This window comes from Convolutriloba macropyga, chromosome 4 (genome assembly GCF_964194025.1).
Source record: "Convolutriloba macropyga chromosome 4, txConMacr16.3, whole genome shotgun sequence".
Classification (NCBI taxonomy): Eukaryota; Metazoa; Xenacoelomorpha; order Acoela; family Convolutidae; genus Convolutriloba; species Convolutriloba macropyga.
In genome coordinates, this window is record NC_134471.1 from 28,533,122 (window position 1) to 28,555,688 (window position 22,567).

The window sequence follows — 22,567 nt, forward strand, 5'->3', positions numbered from 1 at the left end:
TTGCTTGACTTTTCACAGTGGAAAAATGGAGCCGATATTCCGATTTGAGTAGATAGCGGATGGTTTTCATGACTTTGAAAACAATTGTTTTTAAAAAATGAAAAAAAAAGACTTTTTAACTTCGCATTTTGGCTCTTTTTTGTCAATTTGTCACCTAGTCTATCTCGTTAATTACATGTCACATATAACATTAATATCCGCGGGGGAAGGTGCAAGTGTACAAAATTTATTGCTTCTGAAAAAATTATGAATTTACTCGCTTCGACACGGGTTTTCGGAAAAGTAAACTGAAATTTGATTTTTGTCTGTAAGTGACGTTTATTTGTAGAGGTAAGACATATGCTGAATAAATGCAGGTCTTAAGCGCTTCTTTTGGTCGAACAAAAAGACCTATTTAAATTTTTCTTTTTTTACCTGATGGCTTTCATGACTTTAAAAATAATTGTTTTCAAAAAAACACAAAAGTATTACTTAATTTTGTTGTTTCTCTTTTTTGTTTACTTGTTTCAGATTCTCATTCATGAGTTAAAAAGAGGTTGCATACCACGTTATTGGCGTTCGAGGAAGGCTCAATTGAACAAATCTTGTGGCAAAAATCTGACTTTACGGCTTCGACAGCATTTTCTCGCCAAGTTTAATTGAATTTTGTTTGTTGTCTCCATTAGTTGATCATTTTGTAACCGCATAAAAAATTGGATGATAACAGGTCCTACTGCCCTCCTATAAAACCGTATGTGATCATAAAGATCTTGGATGTTTTCAATTGCTATCTTATGGTTTTCACTAATCAGAAATTAATTGTTTTTAAAAATATAAGCCAACTTTTTATTGCTGTTTTTTTTCTTTTTTGTCTAATTGGTACCGAGCCTTATTATGGAGTGGTCGCATATCTTTTCTAGTGATTACAAGTTATTGTGGTTAAGTTTCAGTTTTATCTGAAGCCATTTTTACTTTGTTATTAAGTTTTTCTTTTTAAAAAAATGGACACAAAATTTTGGATGTAATTAATGTTTTTGTTGTTTGATTTTGTGTTCGTCTTCACTTGTTTTCTTAATAATGGTTGATCTCATCAATCTTATGTGACTTTTTTTTTACTACACTCAGTTATTTGCGTTGCAGGCGATTTTTTTGTTCAGACAGATTTCTTAAAAAAAACTGTGCCTCATTTGGTAGACATTTATGCCAAGAATGTGGATGAGCGGGGTCGGAACTTTATGTGCGAACGCACATTACCGAGCCTCCTTGTCTTATTTAAATTTGAAGATCTCATGTCTGAGCTGACAACAGTTAACATATTATTATGTGCGTCACTTCCAGCAACAGTCTTTACTGAGATGCTGAGTACTATACTTGTCTGCAGAAATAATTAAGACGAATAAACACGTTTCATATTTTTATTTACATTTTTTATTTTTGTTTACTACTGGCAGAGTAGAATATTTAAATTAAAATTGGATTAAATTTGGTAAAATTTTGAAAGCTGTGAAATTTCTGAGCCTTGTTTTTTCTCGGGAAATAAAAAAAATTGAAAAGACCTTTTTATCAATTAATTTAGTTTCTTAGGGGCTTCTTATACCATTTTTGTATCTTGATACAATATCAAAGTTGGCTTATCAAAATAGAGCTGGTGCATGAGATTCCTAACTCCCACTACATTGAGGGTTGGAGTGATAACCCCCATTACATTGTGGTGGAATATGAATTGTGTAAGTTATACAACACTGTTGTAATGTAAATAAGAGCTCATTAAAACTTTGGCTTCGCCTTGGAGGTTGACAGCCTCTCAATTGCGATCATACCGGTTGGCAATATTCATCATGGACAAGGTGTGGTCAGTGTTGTGGTAGTTTTGGTCAATTCAAGCGTTTTTTCTTTTATTAGGGAAACTAACCTGCAATACATTGTGACACTCTCTTTATCCACAGCCTGCAATGTTCTCAAATGCTCTACTATTCGTATCACTTCCAGAGAACGAGGCCTCCTGAACAAACTAGGCGACAAAGGAATCCTGTCCAGATCTCCACTCTCTGTATATGTTGACCGGACACCGTAAGACCTCGACCTTGAAGCTCTTAGCTTCGGGCTAAATGATTCAGAACCAAGACCCAAGGACGAAAGGTCAATGTCGTTTCTGCGCGTAGTCGATGTTGTTGATGTTGATCGCGGTGTTGATATATTGACATCTAGCAATGATGAGTCAATGACCGAGGAGCTTCCTGAAAGTGTCAGCATTGACAATCGCTTCCCAACTGTGCTCTCACTAACCTCCGAAGGGGATTTGAGGTCAAGCTGACGTACCGATTCACTGACCTCTGAAGGGGATTTGAGGTCAAGTCGACGTGTCGATTCATCGATTGTTTCGTTGTGACCCGTCATTGGTAACCGAATACCTTCGTTATTCGGCTGATTAGATGTTGTCTCACAAGAACCGCTGTTCACAGCAACTGCTGTGCTAATATCAGTTAAAGAATTCGAATGTTCAAGTTGCTTTTGTTCCATTGTACCTCAAATTTCTTCAGCAATATGCTATAGAGAACAGTCTGGTTTTGTGTTTAGGTGAATAATGTTAACATAAACAAATTTGGATCCATTTCCGACATTTGGGAGCTATGAATTAAAAGTAAAAACCCGGTAGTAGACTTATTTACGGGTTACAAAACCCACCAAATTCGTTCACTCGAAGATAACCAAAGTTGACTTCCAATCTGACCAAACAAAGAATTCGTAAAACCGTTTTCACAATCTGGCAAACTAAAAGTTCCCCTGGTTGTTGTATAAATGTTTTGCCAATAACAAAATTAGTTCATAAACTTGGAATCGTTCCTAGATTTCGGGCAGGTTTTGTAGGTCGCGCTTGTCATAGAGGAGAAGGGTTTCACGTGGTGGAAATCCCGGTTGAATTCAGTTCTTTGATCTAATTAATCCCAGCAGTTCGAAATGAGCTCCCGCTTACTCGTTTCTGCGTCCCAAATTGAAGTGAAGTAAGTTTGATGATTACAGACGGTGTTCCTGATTTGAACCATATTTGAGCACCCGCTTTTGTAATATACAACACCTTGTATATGTAAAGGTACTCATACAGTGCCAAACTTAAACTTACTAAATGTTTTTCTATTCTTCTCAAGGTAGGTCGCTGGATTTGAGCCAGCTAAAATAACCCAAATTCTGGCTGAGCGTATGTTAAGTTTCCGTACGTGTATTTTATATACCCAAACCTGTCTCTTAAGTTGAAACCCAGTTTTAGTTCAGCTCAGGCAAAAGCGATTCCTGAATATAAATATGTTCCATTTTTGGCAGGTTCGAAATGTGAGCGACTTTATATAGAACTGGCGTGAAATAACCCGATTGCGCTTAGCGTAGAAGTTCTAGACGTGTCATTTTAGTGGTCTAAACACGGTGCATTTCGTTCAAGTATTTCCATTTTGTCTGACTTTGCGGTTAGTTCACAAGGTTATGAAAATGAACATGAGATTAAACAGGTCTTTAGAGAACCTTTTGCACGTACTTAAAAGTTGGAAAAGCGTGCTTTATCATAATTATGTCAAACTTAGAACACGAAAACTTGAAAAACATTTAAAATATTGTTTGTTAACTGTGGTTTTATTGGCTTAGCCTATACTAACTCGCCGATGAAATGAGATTAGTGAACGCTGGAATGCTTTAGTTTATGATTTATTCAAGAGGGATAAATTTTGAAAAGTTGATGAGCTAATGGCAATGGGACACAAACAAAAGGAAAAATTGGATACTTTGTCATTACGAAATCATATAATATGAGTTTTAGATTTTTTATTTATTTAAAAGTGGGAAATATTAGTAAACCGAATGCGGAAATTGAGGGAACTAGCGTCCTTGGGAATAGCGGCACCCAAACGTTCCAGAAAACAAAAAAAATACAGAAAATGACGAAAATGGAGAACATTATATTGTTAGATTACATAATCGTTGTGATTTAAGATTTGGCGAGTCCTTTCGGTATTTTCTGAATTCGATTTATTGGTCTTCAATTAACTTCACTCAATATCATCGGATTAGCACTAAATCGGGCTATATTGAATAAATCTCTCTGAAACGGGCTTTACGAAGCGTAGGAACAGGAATTGAGGGTTGTCCTACTTTAACCCGTCCTCTCCTCTCCTCACAGTCTCATTCCCGCACCCTGTAGCGTATGTAGACTGAATACTGGCTTGAGGCGTAATACTGCCTTGGCCTGTCCCAGAATTACCCAAAATAGTTAAACGTTATACAATTTTACGACTTTTGTTCACCGCTGTCTCGTGAGCGATCTATGAATGTTTATTAAACAGAATTTTTGATTGGCAGAATATTGCAGCATCTTTTCCAATCTTTTTCTGATGCGCTGTTGCGACATTTTTGGCTGTTGCGTTATCTTTGATTGGTTTTAAAAAATAAACTAATAATTGATCGGTTACCATCAATTTTCAAGAATAAATTTATGTTTAGGTGAAAAAAAAACGGCTAGCGAAATTAAAATATGAGCTATAGAATATTTAGAAAATGTGCATGAGGCAAGAACGTAGAATGCTAAAATGTGACGGCCTACATTTTTTTGTTTTTCTTGATATTTTTTTGAAAAATTACATTTTTGTGGGTAGAAATCAAAGCAATCTTTGAAATTTTTTGGCAAATTCGGAGCAGCAAATCTTCACAAGTCGTAAGTTTTAATGAAAACAATTTATTGAGCAAAATTTTCGGTGGAGGTATGACCAAACATTTTTATAAAAGCGAGAAAAGTTTTTTTTGACAGCAAACTAAAGCTCCTTTATCACAATTGCGCTGTTATGCTAATCGACATAAACCCTCAAGAAACAAATTAATATGTGAAATTGATGTTATTTATAGAATTAGTATGAGTGAGTTTGGTATGCTATGGTATAGTATAATACTGCAATGTGTGTATAGTGGGTATTTGTTTTGGTATGGCGTAGGGTACCCTCTTTTGAGACCCGCTTTGTTTGACAATCCAATTTACGTCGCCAAGGGCCCACTGAGTACAAAACTGTCAACCCACACATATTCTCAAACTCTCTTTCTCCCTCCCAAGATATGAAAAGCAACCCATAAACTTTTACTTTTTCTCTCCAGTTTTCTCAAAACCTCTGAAAGCTCCATGGGCTGATTATGTCGACATATTTAAAACTCTTCAAAGTGCCATAATTTTATTATATTGTAATTTGACGTGTTTGGGACAAATAACAGATTTGACTAAATGGCGGAAAATAAATCCGTCAAAACCAGACGGAAATTAACACAATCCAGAAGATAAATCTAGGGTCCAAATGTCAAAAGTGACCCACAATTGTTCAAAAAAGAAATTGAAGGCCACTGAACTGAATAGTCATGTACGAAAAAAAAGGTACTGCAGGCGAAAAGGCTGTCTCAAAATTGACGGTAAACTATAGCCTAATTTTACCGTAATTGTACAAATTTTTCGGAAAAAAGGATTAAAGGAAACAAGGAGGCTGGGTAACTTGCGTTTGCACATAACTTTCCGACCCAGCTCATCCCCATCTTTGGCTTAAATGTCTACCAAATGAATCAGAAAGGAAACTTTCAAAATAAAAAAGAATGTTCATGCTTTGTAATTTTCAACTTCATTGATTCTCGAGTGGACAGATGGACAGATGTGTATACCATTGAGGTATTTTTATATTCTCTAGAAGGGACAAAAATTGAAATGAGCAAAAATCTGGCTGAAAAAATGGAATTATCTCCAAAACAAATTCTCATGCAGAAAAAGCACATCTATATAGTAAACACCAAATTTTGCCAAACAATAAAAAAAATTAGATTCTGAATTCAAATTCTATTGTATTTTGAAACTAAAATTCAACATGGCGGCTCGGTAATGTGCGTTCGCACATTAAGTTCCGACCCCGCTCATCTACATTATTCACTTAATTGTCTACTAAATGAGGAAGAGATAAAAAAATTAACATATCAAGATATCGTTCAACAAACTACTAAAAGAATAAAACAATCTACTCTAGAGGGCCTATGAGACCTGTGGCTACAATAATATGAATACCAGAAAAGACGGCAATAAAAATCAAATAGTTACAAATATTAATTACGACCAAAACTCCTTGTCCATTTTTTGAAAACCACTAATAACCAAATCAAAATGGCATCAGATAAAATTTATACTAAGGGGATTAACTGGTACTTTTTTTGGAACAGAATATGGGACTTTTTCTTCAATGAGACTTGGCAAAAAGTCGACTAGAAATGAGAAAAAGGGGCAAAGTTTATTAAAACATTGCTTTTTTTTGAAAAAAATAATTAAATTCGAACTGATCAGAAACATTACGCATCAAATGAAATCAAGAAGAGAGTATTTAAAACCTCAATAGAGAGTGAATGAGGCCTCTCATTATCCAGGATATGTCATACGACTACAAAAAGAACAACAAATACAGGCAAAAACGAAAAATTTGCGCGAAAAATTATGCACGAAAACGATGTCCCCCCAATCAATTAAATATTAAGCTGATCACTAAAAACAACAAAAAATCTTCGTTTGAATTTTTTGCAGGTGACAACAATTGTAAATCAAATGACGCCCATTATTGTGATACTGTGAAAAGAAAACAAAAACCTACAAAAATGGGGTAAATATACAAAAATCACGAAAATTGGTTTTTATGAAAACTGGTTGTTCCAAGAAGAAAGACCATTTGAGGAAAATAAAACCCTTATGAAGAGCACGCTGTATTTCAATATATAAATGATGTGAATTGTATATAGAGATGCTTAGCTACAATTTAACAGAAATAAATTTGGCAGATCTCAAAAATCTATCACTTTTTTATTAAAAACAAATATTTTCAAAAATCAAAGCCAACAAAATCTTTCGACTAAAAGAGAAGACGGTTTGTCTTGCAACTACTTGGAAAACTAATCGCGACTGATATTAATGAGACTAAATAATAAGACTATAAAATAACATTAAATACAAGCTGAACTAATAATTTTCACAAACAACTTTACGAAACCACAGTTTTGAGGCCATTAAATTTATAAGATATTAACCGCGAGGATATAACATCTTCATTTGCGTCTCCTTTGATCATCATAACGTCTTTTGGTAAAACGACTATCACAAAATGACAACAGAAAGAACCACATAAACTGAAAAATAACTAAACTTCACAAAATTATGGTGAAACAAGTTGTCTAAGCCCTGAAGAAATTATTTAAAACGTTTAAACAACAGAAAAGTTATTTTTTGATTCAACAAAACGATAAAAAGAGCTCGAAACGATGAGGCTAATTTGCGAAAATGATACAATATAGTAAAATAAGAAGAAAAAATCGCAAACCCGAACAAAAAGTGATAAGTTGAAGAATACTATTGCCCTTTTTTTAAAAAATTTAATTCGAAAGTCAAAATAACCATTAGCTAACTACCGATATCAAATATTAGGTTCATTTGTTTATCTATAGTTGGCCACTGATACCTTTAATTACACAATATTTGACATATGACAAAAAAAATTAACAACAAATAAAGGGCAAATTTAAAAAACTCTACCAATTTCTGCAAGAGAACGGTGTCGCAGCCCTTCAATCCATATGTTATGAAAACAAAAAATACGTTCAGTTTCAAATGTTGTAAAGTTTTTATCAGTTAGATTGTTAAATAATGTGACAATTTACAAAAGAAACAAAAAACAACAGCAAAAAATGGGCAATTATGCACAAAAATCAGAAAATTTTGAATGAAAACTCGTATTACCAAAAACAAGAAAACCTTCTATTAAAACAATCGGCCACAAAATTAGTTTCTATTCTATAAGGAGGAAAGGGGTGACCTCTACTTCCTTAGAACAAGCAAAATGTTGACTAAAATAATACAAAAAATTGAAGTTCAAAAAATCACAGAAATTTCCTTAAAACAGATACTTTCAATAACGTAAGAGACAATAGGTAACAACCGAATTATAAGAAAAGGTTCACCCGACCTCTTGAGGAAGAAATTTAGATCATTGAGTGGTTAAACTTAAAAATCACACTGCTAAAAGAATAACAATTGAAGGCAAAAAACAATAATTCAGTTAAATTTTACTAAAAATCTTCCTCAAAGCCATAAAAACTCTTTGGTTCTCTGAAAACAAACAGTATCTACATTCAGCCTCCAATTTACGTAAATTATAGCCTTCAATAATGGAGCCGTGATTAAAAAAATATTGTCAGTAATATAACATTAAAAAACAAGCAAAATATTTTGAAAAAAAGGCAGCATCAAAATAAAAACCAAAAAGTCTCTGATTCTAAGAATCCATGATTTTATCGAACCTCTCCCTAATTTTATCGCGCGCCCAGCAGGCAGACCGACCAAGTGTTCCAAGTGTTTGCGAATACGACCAATGGTTGAGTGGAGTTCCTCAAATATTAAAAAAAAAACAACGATGCATTTTGTATAATTATCGAGTTAAATCTGCAAAAAACGGCAAAGTTTTAATTCCAGAAGACTGTCATACGTAGCCTAATTGCAACTAGCGCTCTTTTTGAGATTAAGGAGTCTGTGTTAAGGTTTTTAGGTCACTAAGTCTGGCAAATTTTAACAAAGTGGACCAAAAAAGCACATTTTGTGCCATTTTGATGAAAAAATTTTGAATTTTGAAAATATTATCAAAAATTTTAGCCAAAAAATCTTCAATCAAACAATTCAGCAACGCTCTTCTATCTCTAAGGGTAACAACAACAATCTGCCGTTAAAAATTTCAACTTATTTTGAATTATATTAGCGAAATTGTGCCAAATATCAGCAAAAATCACTGAAAATGTGAACAAAAAAGTTGAATCTTCGCAAAACCCCGATAACTCCCTGTAAAAAACGAAAAACGAAAAAATCTTTTTAATTCCGTATTCTACGCTGGACAAGCTTTTTAATGATACCACTCACAATTCTCTACGATGAATATATCGATCGGCCAAAATTGACTGAACAAAAAAAAAACCCAGTTGAGTATATAGTTCCTCCCTCCCCACTAAAGTGGGGGTCGGAACAAACATCAGTATCTTCAGGTAACATAACATATTTTTCCTGGTCGGGTGACTTCTAATTTATTTCAATTAGATTTTACATTCTTCAATATAGATTAAAAACGTGATTGCGGAATTCAATTTTATGAGTGAGGGAAGTCATACATGCTAAACAAGTTAAAGTAAATTTCTATACAAGTAAAACATACCACGCGATTGGACTGGAAATGCATATAAAAAGCAGTTTAAAATTGGCCTCAAGCACACTCTGAGGTCATCCTATATATTAAACGTAAGGCGTGATGAAGGACCAGGTTTAATTAACAAGAGCCAAAAATGCATGCTTAACCAACATAAAAAAACATGTTCAAGGGGCGTCTGAATACCATGGTAAAGAGCGACAGCAGAACATGTTTCAGAGGCATCGAAGAGCAAAAGGAAACGGAACACAGTATTAACAGAAAAACTGAATTAGACTTCAGTAAATTTTGTGTCAGATTGCAAATTTGCTATACAAAAAATTTGTAAAGAAATGGAGAACCGTAGTTCAAGGGTTTTTTCGCTGCTTTTGGAAACGGAGGTTGAGGGTTCGAGCGTGCCACAGGAAAAATAGTAGGCTAAAAATGGTGTACGGATTCAAAACTTGCTCTGACTGGTTAAATTTTTTTGTTTCTTGACGTATTACTCGCATTAAAAAACACTTTTCTGGTTTTCGTCTTTCGTTTCTGTTTTTTTCTCCTTTTCTTCTATCATTTTTTCCATCTCTCTTTTGTATTTTCTGCTCTTTCTTTCTCTTTTGTCTTTCTGTTCTCTCTGTCTTTTCTCACTTTTTTATTTCTTTATTTCTCTCTTTCCTTTTCTCTTTTGTCATTCCTTCTCTCTCTTCTCTCTCTCTCTCTCTCTCTCTCTCTCTCTCTCTCTCTCTCTCGCTCTTATTCTTTCTTTATCTCTTTCTCTTTCTTTATTTTTTGTTTTGTCTCTCTTTTTTCTCCATTTCATGTCTTTTTTGGGCTCTCGTTTTTTTCTTTCCTCTTTCATTTCTTTTAGTTTCTTTGCTCTCTTTAAATTTCTCTATTTTTCTGTTTTTCTTTTTTGTGTTTTTACCTGTCTTTTTCTCTCATTTCTCTTTTTTCTGTCTTTCGTTTCTGTTTTGTTTTATGTCTTCTTTATTTTAAGCTCTCTCTTTAATTCATCGCTTTTTTTTTCTCTTTCTTTGCTTTTTCTTCTCTTTTTTCTTTCTCGCTTTTTCTTCTCTCTCTTTCTTTTTACTCTATTTTCTCTCATTCTTTTCTCCTTTTGTTGTCTGTTCTACTTTCTTCTCTTCGTTTTTTTCTTTACTTTCTGTCTTTTATTTCTCTCTTTATTCCACTCTTTCTTTTCTCTTTTTTGTCTTTTTATCAATATTTTTTGTCTTTCCTCTTTCTCTTTTTTTTCTATCTTTCTTGTCTCTCTTTCTTATCTCTTTCTCTTATCGCTGATCCTTTGGTTTTTCGTTTCTGTTTTTCTCTCTTTCTTTATTGCTTTTCTCACTCTTTTGTCTCTATTTTTCTTTCATTTTTCAGTCGTTCTTTCTTTTTTTTCTTTTCTCTCTCTCTCACACACTCTCTCTTCTGTCTTTTATTTCCGCCTTTCCATAACTTTTTCCCATTCTTTGCTCTCCTTCATTCTCTTTCTTCCTCTAATTTCATCTACTTTTTTCTTTTCTTTCCTCCGTTTTTTCTCTTTTTTTTCTTCCTGCCTCTCTTCTCTCTACTTATTTCTTGTCTCTCTCTTTCTTCTATTTTTTTCTCTTTCTCTTTTTTTCTCCTTTTCATTCGCTTTCCTGTTTTATTTTATTTTTTTTTCTGTTTTTTTTTCTGTTTCTTTTCTCTTTCTGTTCTCTTTTGTTGTGTTTTTCTCTTTTTTTTCTCTCTCTTGTCTCTCTGCTTTTTGAAAACTTTTTTCTCTCTTTCCTTTCACATTGCCTATTGTCTTTCTTCTATCTCTTTCTTTTATATTTCTTTTTTCTTTTCTCCTTTTCTATTTTTCTACTTTCTTATTTCTTTCTTTTCTTTCATTCATTTCTTTTTTCTTTTTCTCTTCTCTGTCTTTCGTTTTGTATTTTTTTCCGTTTTTCTCTCTTTTCCTCTCTTTTTCTGTTTTTTTTTCTGTCTGACTTTCTGTCGTTGTTCGTTCTTTCGTCTCTCTTCGCTTCATCTTTTTGTTTTACTTATCTACGTTTTATCTTTCTTTTCTTTCTTTGCTATTTCCTTTCATTTTTCCTTTTTCTATTTCTTTCCTCTTTGCTGTCTTTGTCATTCTTTTGCATTCTTCCTCTTCTTTTCTCTCGTTTTTGTTCCGGTTCACTCTTCCTTTCTTTCTATCTTTTTTCTTTCTTTCTTTCTTTCTTTCTTTCTCTCTCTCTTTCTTTCTTGCTTTCTATCTTTCTTTCTTACTTTTTTCTTTCTTTCTTTCTTTCTTTTTTTCTTTCTTTCTTATATTATCTTTCTCTATTGCTTCTTTTTATTTTCTTTGCCACTTTTCTTTTTTCTCTTTTTTTATCTCTTTTTCGTTAGCTCCTTGGTTCTTTTCTTTGCCGACACTTTTTCTCTGTTTTCTTCTCTTCTTTTCTTTTGTTTCTTTGTTTTTTCTATATCTTTTTCTTGTTTTACTTTCTATATTTTGTTTTCTCACAGATTGTTCTCCTACGATTGTTTTTGTTCTTTCATTTTTATAAAAAATTTCCCTTTTCAATCTCTCGTCCAATTCTAAGCATTTTTAATTTCTTCTTATTTCTCTATTTTTTCTACAATCTTTTTTGTCCTTCATCCTATCGTTATCACTTTTTATTTCTATATCGCGTGAAGATAATTTTTCTGTCTTTCGTCTTTTTTTGTCTTTATAAAATTTTTGTTTATCGCTTTTTCTTTCAATTTTTCTCAGTTTCTATTTTTCTCTTTCTTTTCCCACTATCTTTTTTATCAATTTTCGTTTTTTTGTTTTCCTTTTCTTTGCTTCTCCCCTTGTTTTCTTACTTGTTTTTTATTAACAATTTTATCTTGTTGATAGTTTTAATTTTTTCCTCTTTTTCTGCTTTTCTCTGTCTCTTAGTGTCGTTCTCGCTTTACATATCCTTTGAATTCCTATCCTTTCTCTGTTTCTGTTTTTCTGTTTTTCTCTTTTTGCCTTTTTAGTTTTAATTTCTACCCCTTTATTTTTTGAAATTTTTGTCTTTCTTTGTATATCTATTATCTCTTTTTTGTTTTCTTTTTCTTGTTATCTTTCGGTGCTTATTTCTCATGTCTGTTTCTTTGTTGTTTCTTGCTATCTATATTTTCTTGTTCAACGTTTTTTGAATAATAAATTACCGAATGACCATCCATTTTTAAACGGCATCTCTGAAGTTTTCCGGGCCTGCTAGTTGCTTACCATATCCACAGATGTTGAGCAATAAAAGTCAATGTAAAAATTGCTCGTTGGTGCGTGATAGGTTGACCGTAATAAAATTGAGAGAAAAGGCGAACAGGAAGTAAAATGCCAGGGCAGCTGACAAGTTGCCCTTCGCAAAAATGAATGCACTAAAGACCTGATTAGAAACATATTCTAATATCTTTTCCATTCCTTTTGGTCTTAAATAATAGCCAATTTTTAAAATGAATTTATGACAGCAAGGCAAGCAAGTAACAAATCAAGACAAATTTCCAAAAAATTTAAAAATTTTCGAATAAAATAGCTTGTTAGTAATTAAAATCTGGTTTAAAAACAACCAAAAGGAAATAAATAGAGCTGAATTAAAACGTTAGGGATGTCAGGTCTTTGTTGAGAATGCAAGACAAAATAAACAGAAAAACAAACAATTACAATAAAAAGCTTGATAAATGGCAGAAGCCAAAAAATCTATGCTTCTAAAAATAAAGACAATTGAAAACAAAAACGCATTTCGCAAAAAACACTTTTTTTCTTTTCTTTCCTCCGTTTTTTCTCTTTTTTTTCTTCCTGCCTCTCTTCTCTCTACTTATTTCTTGTCTCTCTCTTTCTTCTATTTTTTTCTCTTTCTCTTTTTTTCTCCTTTTCATTCGCTTTCCTGTTTTATTTTATTTTTTTTTCTGTTTTTTTCTGTTTCTTTTCTCTTTCTGTTCTCTTTTGTTGTGTTTTTCTCTTTTTTTTCTCTCTCTTGTCTCTCTGCTTTTTGAAAACTTTTTTCTCTCTTTCCTTTCCCATTGCCTATTGTCTTTCTTCTATCTCTTTCTTTTATATTTCTTTTTTCTTTTCTCCTTTTCTATTTTTCTACTTTCTTATTTCCTTCTTTTCTTTCATTCATTTCTTTTTTCTTTTTCTCTTCTCTGTCTTTCGTTTTGTATTTTTTTCCGTTTTTATCTCTTTTCCTCTCTTTTTCTGTTTTTTTTTTCTGTCTGACTTTCTGTCGTTGTTCGTTCTTTTGTCTCTCTTCGCTTCATCTTTTTCTTTTACTTATCTACGTTTTATCTTTCTTTTCTTTCTTTGCTATTTCCTTTCATTTTTCCTTTTTCTATTTCTTTCCTCTTTGCTGTCTTTGTCATTCTTTTGCATTCTTCCTCTTCTTTTCTCTCGTTTTTGTTCCGGTTCACTCTTCCTTTCTTTCTATCTTTTTTCTTTCTTTCTTTCTTTCTTTCTTTCTCTCTCTCTTTCTTTCTTGCTTTCTATCTTTCTTTCTTACTTTTTTCTTTCTTTCTTTCTTTCTTTTTTTCTCTCTTTCTTATATTATCTTTCTCTATTGCTTCTTTTTATTTTCTTTGCCACTTTTCTTTTTTCTCTTTTTTTATCTCTTTTTCGTTAGCTCCTTGGTTCTTTTCTTTGCCGACACTTTTTCTCTGTTTTCTTCTCTTCTTTTCTTTTGTTTCTTTGTTTTTTCTATATCTTTTTCTTGTTTTACTTTCTATATTTTGTTTTCTCACAGATTGTTCTCCTACTATTGTTTTTGTTCTTTCATTTTTATAAAAAATTTCCCTTTTCAATCTCTCGTCCAATTCTAAGCATTTTTAATTTCTTCTTATTTCTCTATTTTTTCTACAATCTTTTTTGTCCTTCATCCTATCGTTATCACTTTTTATTTCTATATCGCGTGAAGATAATTTTTCTGTCTTTCGTCTTTTTTTGTCTTTATAAAATTTTTGTTTATCGCTTTTTCTTTCAATTTTTCTCAGTTTCTATTTTTCTCTTTCTTTTCCCACTATCTTTTTTATCAATTTTCGTTTTTTTGTTTTCCTTTTCTTTGCTTCTCCCCTTGTTTTCTTACTTGTTTTTTATTAACAATTTTATCTTGTTGATAGTTTTAATTTTTTCCTCTTTTTCTGCTTTTCTCTGTCTCTTAGTGTCGTTCTCGCTTTACATATCCTTTGAATTCCTATCCTTTCTCTGTTTCTGTTTTTCTGTTTTTCTCTTTTTGCCTTTTTAGTTTTAATTTCTACCCCTTTATTTTTTGAAATTTTTGTCTTTCTTTGTATATCTATTATCTCTTTTTTGTTTTCTTTTTCTTGTTATCTTTCGGTGCTTATTTCTCATGTCTGTTTCTTTGTTGTTTCTTGCTATCTATATTTTCTTGTTCAACGTTTTTTGAATAATAAATTACCGAATGACCATCCATTTTTAAACGGCATCTCTGAAGTTTTGCGGGCCTGCTAGTTGCTTACCATATCCACAGATGTTGAGCAATAAAAGTCAATGTAAAAATTGCTCGTTGGTGCGTGATAGGTTGACCGTAATAAAATTGAGAGAAAAGGCGAACAGGAAGTAAAATGCCAGGGCAGCTGACATGTTGCCCTTCGCAAAAATGAATGCACTAAAGACCTGATTAGAAACATATTCTAATATCTTTTCCATTCCTTTTGGTCTTAAATAATAGCCAATTTTTAAAATGAATTTATGACAGCAAGGCAAGCAAGTAACAAATCAAGACAAATTTCCAAAAAATTTAAAAATTTTCGAATAAAATAGCATGTTAGTAATTAAAATCTGGTTTAAAAACAACCAAAAGGAAATAAATAGAGCTGAATTAAAACGTTAGGGATGTCAGGTCTTTGTTGAGAATGCAAGACAAAATAAACAGAAAAACAAACAATTACAATAAAAAGCTTGATAAATGGCAGAAGCCAAAAAATCTATGCTTCTAAAAATAAAGACAATTGAAAACAAAAACGCATTTCGCAAAAAACACTTTTTTTCTTTTCTTTCCTCCGTTTTTTCTCTTTTTTTTCTTCCTGCCTCTCTTCTCTCTACTTATTTCTTGTCTCTCTCTTTCTTCTATTTTTTTCTCTTTCTCTTTTTTTCTCCTTTTCATTCGCTTTCCTGTTTTATTTTATTTTTTTTTCTGTTTTTTTCTGTTTCTTTTCTCTTTCTGTTCTCTTTTGTTGTGTTTTTCTCTTTTTTTTCTCTCTCTTGTCTCTCTGCTTTTTGAAAACTTTTTTCTCTCTTTCCTTTCCCATTGCCTATTGTCTTTCTTCTATCTCTTTCTTTTATATTTCTTTTTTCTTTTCTCCTTTTCTATTTTTCTACTTTCTTATTTCTTTCTTTTCTTTCATTCATTTCTTTTTTCTTTTTCTCTTCTCTGTCTTTCGTTTTGTATTTTTTTCCGTTTTTCTCTCTTTTCCTCTCTTTTTCTGTTTTCTTTTCTGTCTGACTTTCTGTCGTTGTTCGTTCTTTTGTCTCTCTTCGCTTCATCTTTTTCTTTTACTTATCTACGTTTTATCTTTCTTTTCTTTCTTTGCTATTTCCTTTCATTTTTCCTTTTTCTATTTCTTTCCTCTTTGCTGTCTTTGTCATTCTTTTGCATTCTTCCTCTTCTTTTCTCTCGTTTTTGTTCCGGTTCACTCTTCCTTTCTTTCTATCTTTTTTCTTTCTTTCTTTCTTTCTTTCTTTCTCTCTCTCTTTCTTTCTTGCTTTCTATCTTTCTTTCTTACTTTTTTCTTTCTTTCTTTCTTTCTTTTTTTCTTTCTTTCTTATATTATCTTTCTCTATTGCTTCTTTTTATTTTCTTTGCCACTTTTCTTTTTTCTCTTTTTTTATCTCTTTTTCGTTAGCTCCTTGGTTCTTTTCTTTGCCGACACTTTTTCTCTGTTTTCTTCTCTTCTTTTCTTTTGTTTCTTTGTTTTTTCTATATCTTTTTCTTGTTTTAATTTCTATATTTTGTTTTCTCACAGATTGTTCTCCTACGATTGTTTTTGTTCTTTCATTTTTATAAAAAATTTCCCTTTTCAATCTCTCGTCCAATTCTAAGCATTTTTAATTTCTTCTTATTTCTCTATTTTTTCTACAATCTTTTTTGTCCTTCATCCTATCGTTATCACTTTTTATTTCTATATCGCGTGAAGATAATTTTTCTGTCTTTCGTCTTTTTTTGTCTTTATAAAATTTTTGTTTATCGCTTTTTCTTTCAATTTTTCTCAGTTTCTATTTTTCTCTTTCTTTTCCCACTATCTTTTTTATCAATTTTCGTTTTTTTGTTTTCCTTTTCTTTGCTTCTCCCCTTGTTTTCTTACTTGTTTTTTATTAACAATTTTATCTTGTTGATAGTTTTAATTTTTTCCTCTTTTTCTGCTTTTCTCTGTCTCTTAGTGTCGTTCTCGCTTTACATATCCTTTGAATTCCTATCCTTTCTCTGTTTCTGTTTTTCTGTTTTTCTCTTTTTGCCTTTTTAGTTTTAATTTCTACCCCTTTATTTTTTGAAATTTTTGTCTTTCTTTGTATATCTATTATCTCTTTTTTGTTTTCTTTTTCTTGTTATCTTTCGGTGCTTATTTCTCATGTCTGTTTCTTTGTTGTTTCTTGCTATCTATATTTTCTTGTTCAACGTTTTTTGAATAATAAATTACCGAATGACCATCCATTTTTAAACGGCATCTCTGAAGTTTTCCGGGCCTGCTAGTTGCTTACCATATCCACAGATGTTGAGCAATAAAAGTCAATGTAAAAATTGCTCGTTGGTGCGTGATAGGTTGACCGTAATAAAATTGAGAGAAAAGGCGAACAGGAAGTAAAATGCCAGGGCAGCTGACAAGTTGCCCTTCGCAAAAATGAATGCACTAAAGACCTGATTAGAAACATATTCTAATATCTTTTCCATTCCTTTTGGTCTTAAATAATAGCCAATTTTTAAAATGAATTTATGACAGCAAGGCAAGCAAGTAACAAATCAAGACAAATTTCCAAAAAATTTAAAAACTTTCGAATAAAATAGCATGTTAGTAATTAAAATCTGGTTTAAAAACAACCAAAAGGAAATAAATAGAGCTGAATTAAAACGTTAGGGATGTCAGGTCTTTGTTGAGAATGCAAGACAAAATAAACAGAAAAACAAACAATTACAATAAAAAGCTTGATAAATGGCAGAAGCCAAAAAATCTATGCTTCTAAAAATAAAGACAATTGAAAACAAAAACGCATTTCGCAAAAAACACTCAACATATCAGTTGTCTTCCACTAAAATGAAACAAACTTTCGTCATTAATGTGACAAAGAAACAAGTTGATAAAAATAAAGACTTGGCAAATTCCAAATTTTAGTTTTTGAAAACAAAGAACTTTAGAGTGAAATACTTTTAGCTATCTGATTAAAAGGTTACAAAAATACATACCTCCATAGAAAACAAATTGAACGGCTTCATTTATGACACTACAGAGAAATCAACAAAAATGGAGAAAACTCTTAAGAAATTGTTAAATTAAAACAACACAGAGTGAAAGCTATAAAAACTAGAAGCTACCAGCTGAAAACATGGGAATCATTACAAGGGAGCACTTCGAACGTCAATGACATTCAATGTTAAAGGGATTACGTTACAAGACGACAACAGTGGAACAAAAATTGGCAAAACTTCAAAAAGTATTGAATTACCTAGAAAATTTTAGGACATATCACTGTCATCAAACCATCAGTTTAAGATGAAGAAGCCTAGCAGATTAGCTAAGTGGATGGGATCAAGGCTGTCGTCAATGACATTAATCGGAATTTAACGATTCAATAATCTAATTGAAAACAAACAGAATCAAAGTAATTGAAAACATGAACCATTTTCAATCGACTTTAAATGTCCAGTATAACAACCGTAGTAACATAAAAGGACCTATCGTTCATAAGTCTATGTGATAAGGCTACATGAAGGGAAAAAATACAATCAAAACAAGCAAAACTAAAAATATACTGAAACTTTGAAAATATAGTGGAGGCAATAAATACCGTAAGCTCCAATAAATACCGCTAGGACCTCCATTGGACATCAATATTAATGTCTCGATTTACAAAAAAAATTGTCACCAAAAATGACCAAAATAGCCAAAAATTTCACTTAGATTTTGACAAAAACTAAAAATCTGAATAACTCTGAATAAAGATATTCTTTGTCCAAGGAACAAATTTTAAAAAAGTGACATCAGAAATGGTCAAAAAAGTAATCCCCGGTTGAGGAGAGTGGGGTGGGAACAAAAATGGTACATAACATAGCTGAACATTTTGGTATGTGCAGCTCAAAATGTTTTATTTTTTGAGGAATTAGTTGAGAGAATCCAGATTTTAAAATAATTTTTTGCTGAGCGTCGTTTCTCAAGAAACCAAATTTAGACTAACAAGGACAGGGGTATTTATTAAAAATACTGCACTAATTTTTATCAATATAATCAAAGTTTTTAATCAGTTTCATTCAAAGGCATTTGTTAATGAATGAAAATTTTATGATGACATACAAAACCACCAGATTCAATTTTATAGATTTTCTCGTGAAAACGTCTGATAAATTAGTTAATCTCACCTTGAACAGTGCATATTTAAAAAAATTCAATTGAAACTGGGTTAAGTGACTATTCAAAATAAATGCCAATGTGCGTGTAATGAAAAGTTTTTTTGCTATAATCTTTCATTCTCACAATTTTTTTATTACAGAGTTTTTTTTGGTGACAATATATTAGAAAGTAGCAACTTTCTACATAAAAAAACATGAAAAATTTCATCAAGATGTTTTTACCACCCGCAAAACTTATGTAGCTAAAAGTTTGAAAAATTTCAAGTATTTCGCTCATATAATTCTGCTTTTTTTAACGCCAACCATCGTTGCGTTGCAGGATGACAAAAAATTTTTTTTTCGTTTTTTTTTTGTTCTTATAGTTTTTTATTCTAGGGACAAGCACTGTAGTCTGAATTTTGGATAACCAGCAAAGGTGTCACCGCAAGTTAATGAAATTTTCTGATATAATAAAAAAAAATATTTACAAGGACACATAGAAAACATTTCCTAAAATAGTACAGGATTAAAAGTTTAGAATTGTTTTGACGCTTGATTAACGCTTTCAAAAAACAACAAACCTTTCGTTGTACTTCATTATTTGTTTTTGGAAAAGTGCTGTTTTTTAAAAGGGTAACAACAATTTTTAGAGAGAATATCTGAAGATGGCTTACTCAATAGAACACCAGTTCAACCATCTACGGAGACGATGCGATTATTAAAAATACAGTACCTTTTTTTATTATTTAAAAACGGAGTTGACAAGCCGCACTTTTTAATTACAATTAATTTTGATTGATGAATTAAGAACAAAGCATTTTTGATTGATGAAGCGCTAAAAAATAGATTACAGCAAATGCCTACAATGTAGATGAAGACAGTTTCAACCAATTTTTATAGTTGAGCAAGAATATGGTTGTTTTGTGTGAAAGAAACAACATTAAAAAAAACCCCTAGGCGATGCCGTGCAATTACATGCAGTTGTCAATTTTTTATTCGTTAGTAAATAAAAATTTGTTGATACAATGTAGTAGTCCCCATTTTTGTAAAATGACATGGGAGAGGGAGATTAAGTTAGATGTGCTAAGTCACGTTATTTAAGTTAAGTTAGTTATTTGAGTTTAGTTTTATCTAATTAAAGGGTTTTTGTTTCGAAGGCGCCAGAGAGGGGAGTTGAGTGATATACCTGAAACAAACAAATTGATGAACAAAAGCCTATTGAGCTGTCGATATATTTCGTTTACTTAGCAAAACTGTATTTGTGCATCAAGCCAAAATCGAAATGAGTGATTTAAATTTAGAAGTAAACTGGAGAGCGAACATTTGAAGTGAACAAGATACTTTGAACAGAGTTGGAGTTTCAATTTGAAATAACTAAAAGTGCGATTTCAAATTTGCGAAACTAAGGGGCACCCAAAACCTGGTACACCTCAACTCTTTATTTGATATTCATCATTGGACTCTGAAAATCTGTGACAAAGTTCCCCTAGTGATTGTTCAAATTAAGTATGGATGCGCGGCCAAATACACTTTTTCGATCAGAATTATTAGCACCGGAAGTGGTGTTATTCGACGGTTTTTGATATTTTGCAGTATAAATTTGATAGTTTCTGGATGAATTAACAAAATAAACTAGTCGTAGTAGTATTTAAATGTGCAGTAATGTATCAGGTGATCATGGGATTGGTTTAGAAGGTTGTGGGAGAAACTTGAAACTTGAATTTTGAAATGAGAAAAAGCAATTTATCAGTTTTTCGGAATACCCTGGTTACATAATTTGTCCGACCCTTCCCAGGATGGGAAGGAATTATTGGTTGATAACCAATCATTAGAGGGGCGGATCCCCTATTGGTCCTCTATTGCGGGTATATTTTTCAGGCTAATCCGACCACCCGACACCGAGCTATTAACACCGGAATTAGTGTGATTTGAAGGTTTATAGGTATTTTAATGTGAAATACGAATATTTCAGTGAGAAATAATGGGGTTAATCAGTCGTAACGTCATGCACGTATGAATTAACGTTTTTGCATGATATGGGAAGAGTTTAGGATGTGAAATGGCAATTTTGAGAATATTGGCAATTATCACAGGAATGTAGTTAGCACCTAAAATGAAATAGTGTTTTTTCAAAAAGTCGGAGTCGGATTGACGTGAAAATTGGGGGATAGACTAATTTGGGTGTAAGGAATCCGATTTTGAGGTCAGATTTGACCCCACACCACACTGTACGGAATTAGCGAATTAGCGCATGCCCGTTCTGCGGAAAATAAAATTTGAATTGCTCGTCGATTATTGGTAGTAGCCCTATGGTTTTTGGATGGTTAGAGTAACTTTTCAAGGGCTTTCGGTTGGCGATATTTTTAACCCCGGATTCCGACCGAAAGTCGGTGCTGCAGGATAACCCGAGTGCCGAAAACCGAAAATTGGCCTTTATAGCGGCCGAATGACTTTGAAACGATAATAATATGATAACCTGAGTTTGTGACAAAAATTACTTATTCTGGTTAATTTTGACGAACTCGGATTTTTCGGGTTTCGGCAACCACGACTCCATAAAAATTTTTCGAATTACAAACGACTGGCTAAGGCGGATTCGTTAATACCGAAACCTGGCCGGCACGTTGGTGGCATCCTATATTTACTAGAAATTTTTATCCGAAGACGTTTTCTTTACTACTTCGCGAGTTATTAGGTTTGAAATTTTGGGTTCAACCGGGATGTCATTGAAAAATGTCCGTGGTCATTGTTCGTGTTCTAGTGGGAGTTTTGCCATGAAGTTTTGTGGGTATGTGCAACTATGAGAAAACTTTCCATGACAATAATTAGTTTTTATCAACTTGACCCTTCACCTTAGATGATTGGCCCCTGATTGAACCCTAGAATTCAAAATTTCAACTTACAAATATTTATTTACAAAACTCTCACAATTTTGGCAAGAAAATACACCTGAGTATCGAACACACCTAAGGTGGGGGAGTATATATATATATATATATATATATATATATATATATATATATATATATATATATTTATATGTATGTATATATATTTATGTTGTCTTATAGCACAAACCAATAGAATTATACAGTAGAATTTCTGATACAAAAAGACTTATCTGAAACTTATCGAACAACTATTCTATATTACAGTTAAATTTGAGTCCTCTCATTATACCCGATTATATCATTTATACTCACTGCCAAAATCAATTTTGAAGGAGAAGTGGGTGTACAAGATATAAGGGGAAAGGGATAGGCAATCCGGGTTGGTACCAAAGGGGGGAGAGATTTGGGTTGTTGCGACCACGCAACTTGTTGCATAGTAGCTATTGTGGGTGTACAAGATGGAAGGGGAAAGGGATAGGCAATCCGGGTTGGTACCAAAGGGGGGAGAGATTTGTTGTATAGTAGCTATTTTATAGTAGCTTTAGTAGCTATTTTGTAAAGTAGTATAGGAGCTATTTTGGGACTCGTTCAATTCAGCGCCGCTCATTCCTTCGCACTTTCCTTCGCTCATTCAGTTCGATTATCTCCAACTGATACACTAGAAAAGATTTAATGCTGTTATAATTTATCCGTTTCATTGGACTCTGACTAGGAAACAAATGTTTTCAACAGTGTTTCCAAAGCTCATTTGGTGTTCTCTTGTTGATAGCATTCAAAGATAAAAAATGATAAAAAGATAAAAAAATCCGTAAAAAGATTACATATCTTTGAAAAAACACCTTCCGAGTTTTTGTATTAGACTCCACAAGTCATTCATTGAAGTCAATATCTAATATCATAATATTCTCTTAGTTAGAATAACTGTATTAGATTAAGATGT

The 22,567-nt window shown here is 32.3% G+C and overlaps 1 protein-coding gene across 1 annotated transcript in view; it reads right to left on the reverse strand.

The window, feature by feature from the left end:
* LOC142337582 (uncharacterized) overlaps positions 1-22,567 on the reverse strand; it is a 64,773-nt gene that overhangs the window by 13,763 nt on the left and 28,443 nt on the right. Inside the window, exon 2 of the mRNA XM_075386919.1 lies at positions 1,892-3,036. Coding sequence (XP_075243034.1) covers positions 1,892-2,499 — 608 coding nt within the window. The 5' untranslated portion in view covers positions 2,500-3,036. The remainder of the gene's footprint in view (positions 1-1,891; positions 3,037-22,567) is intronic.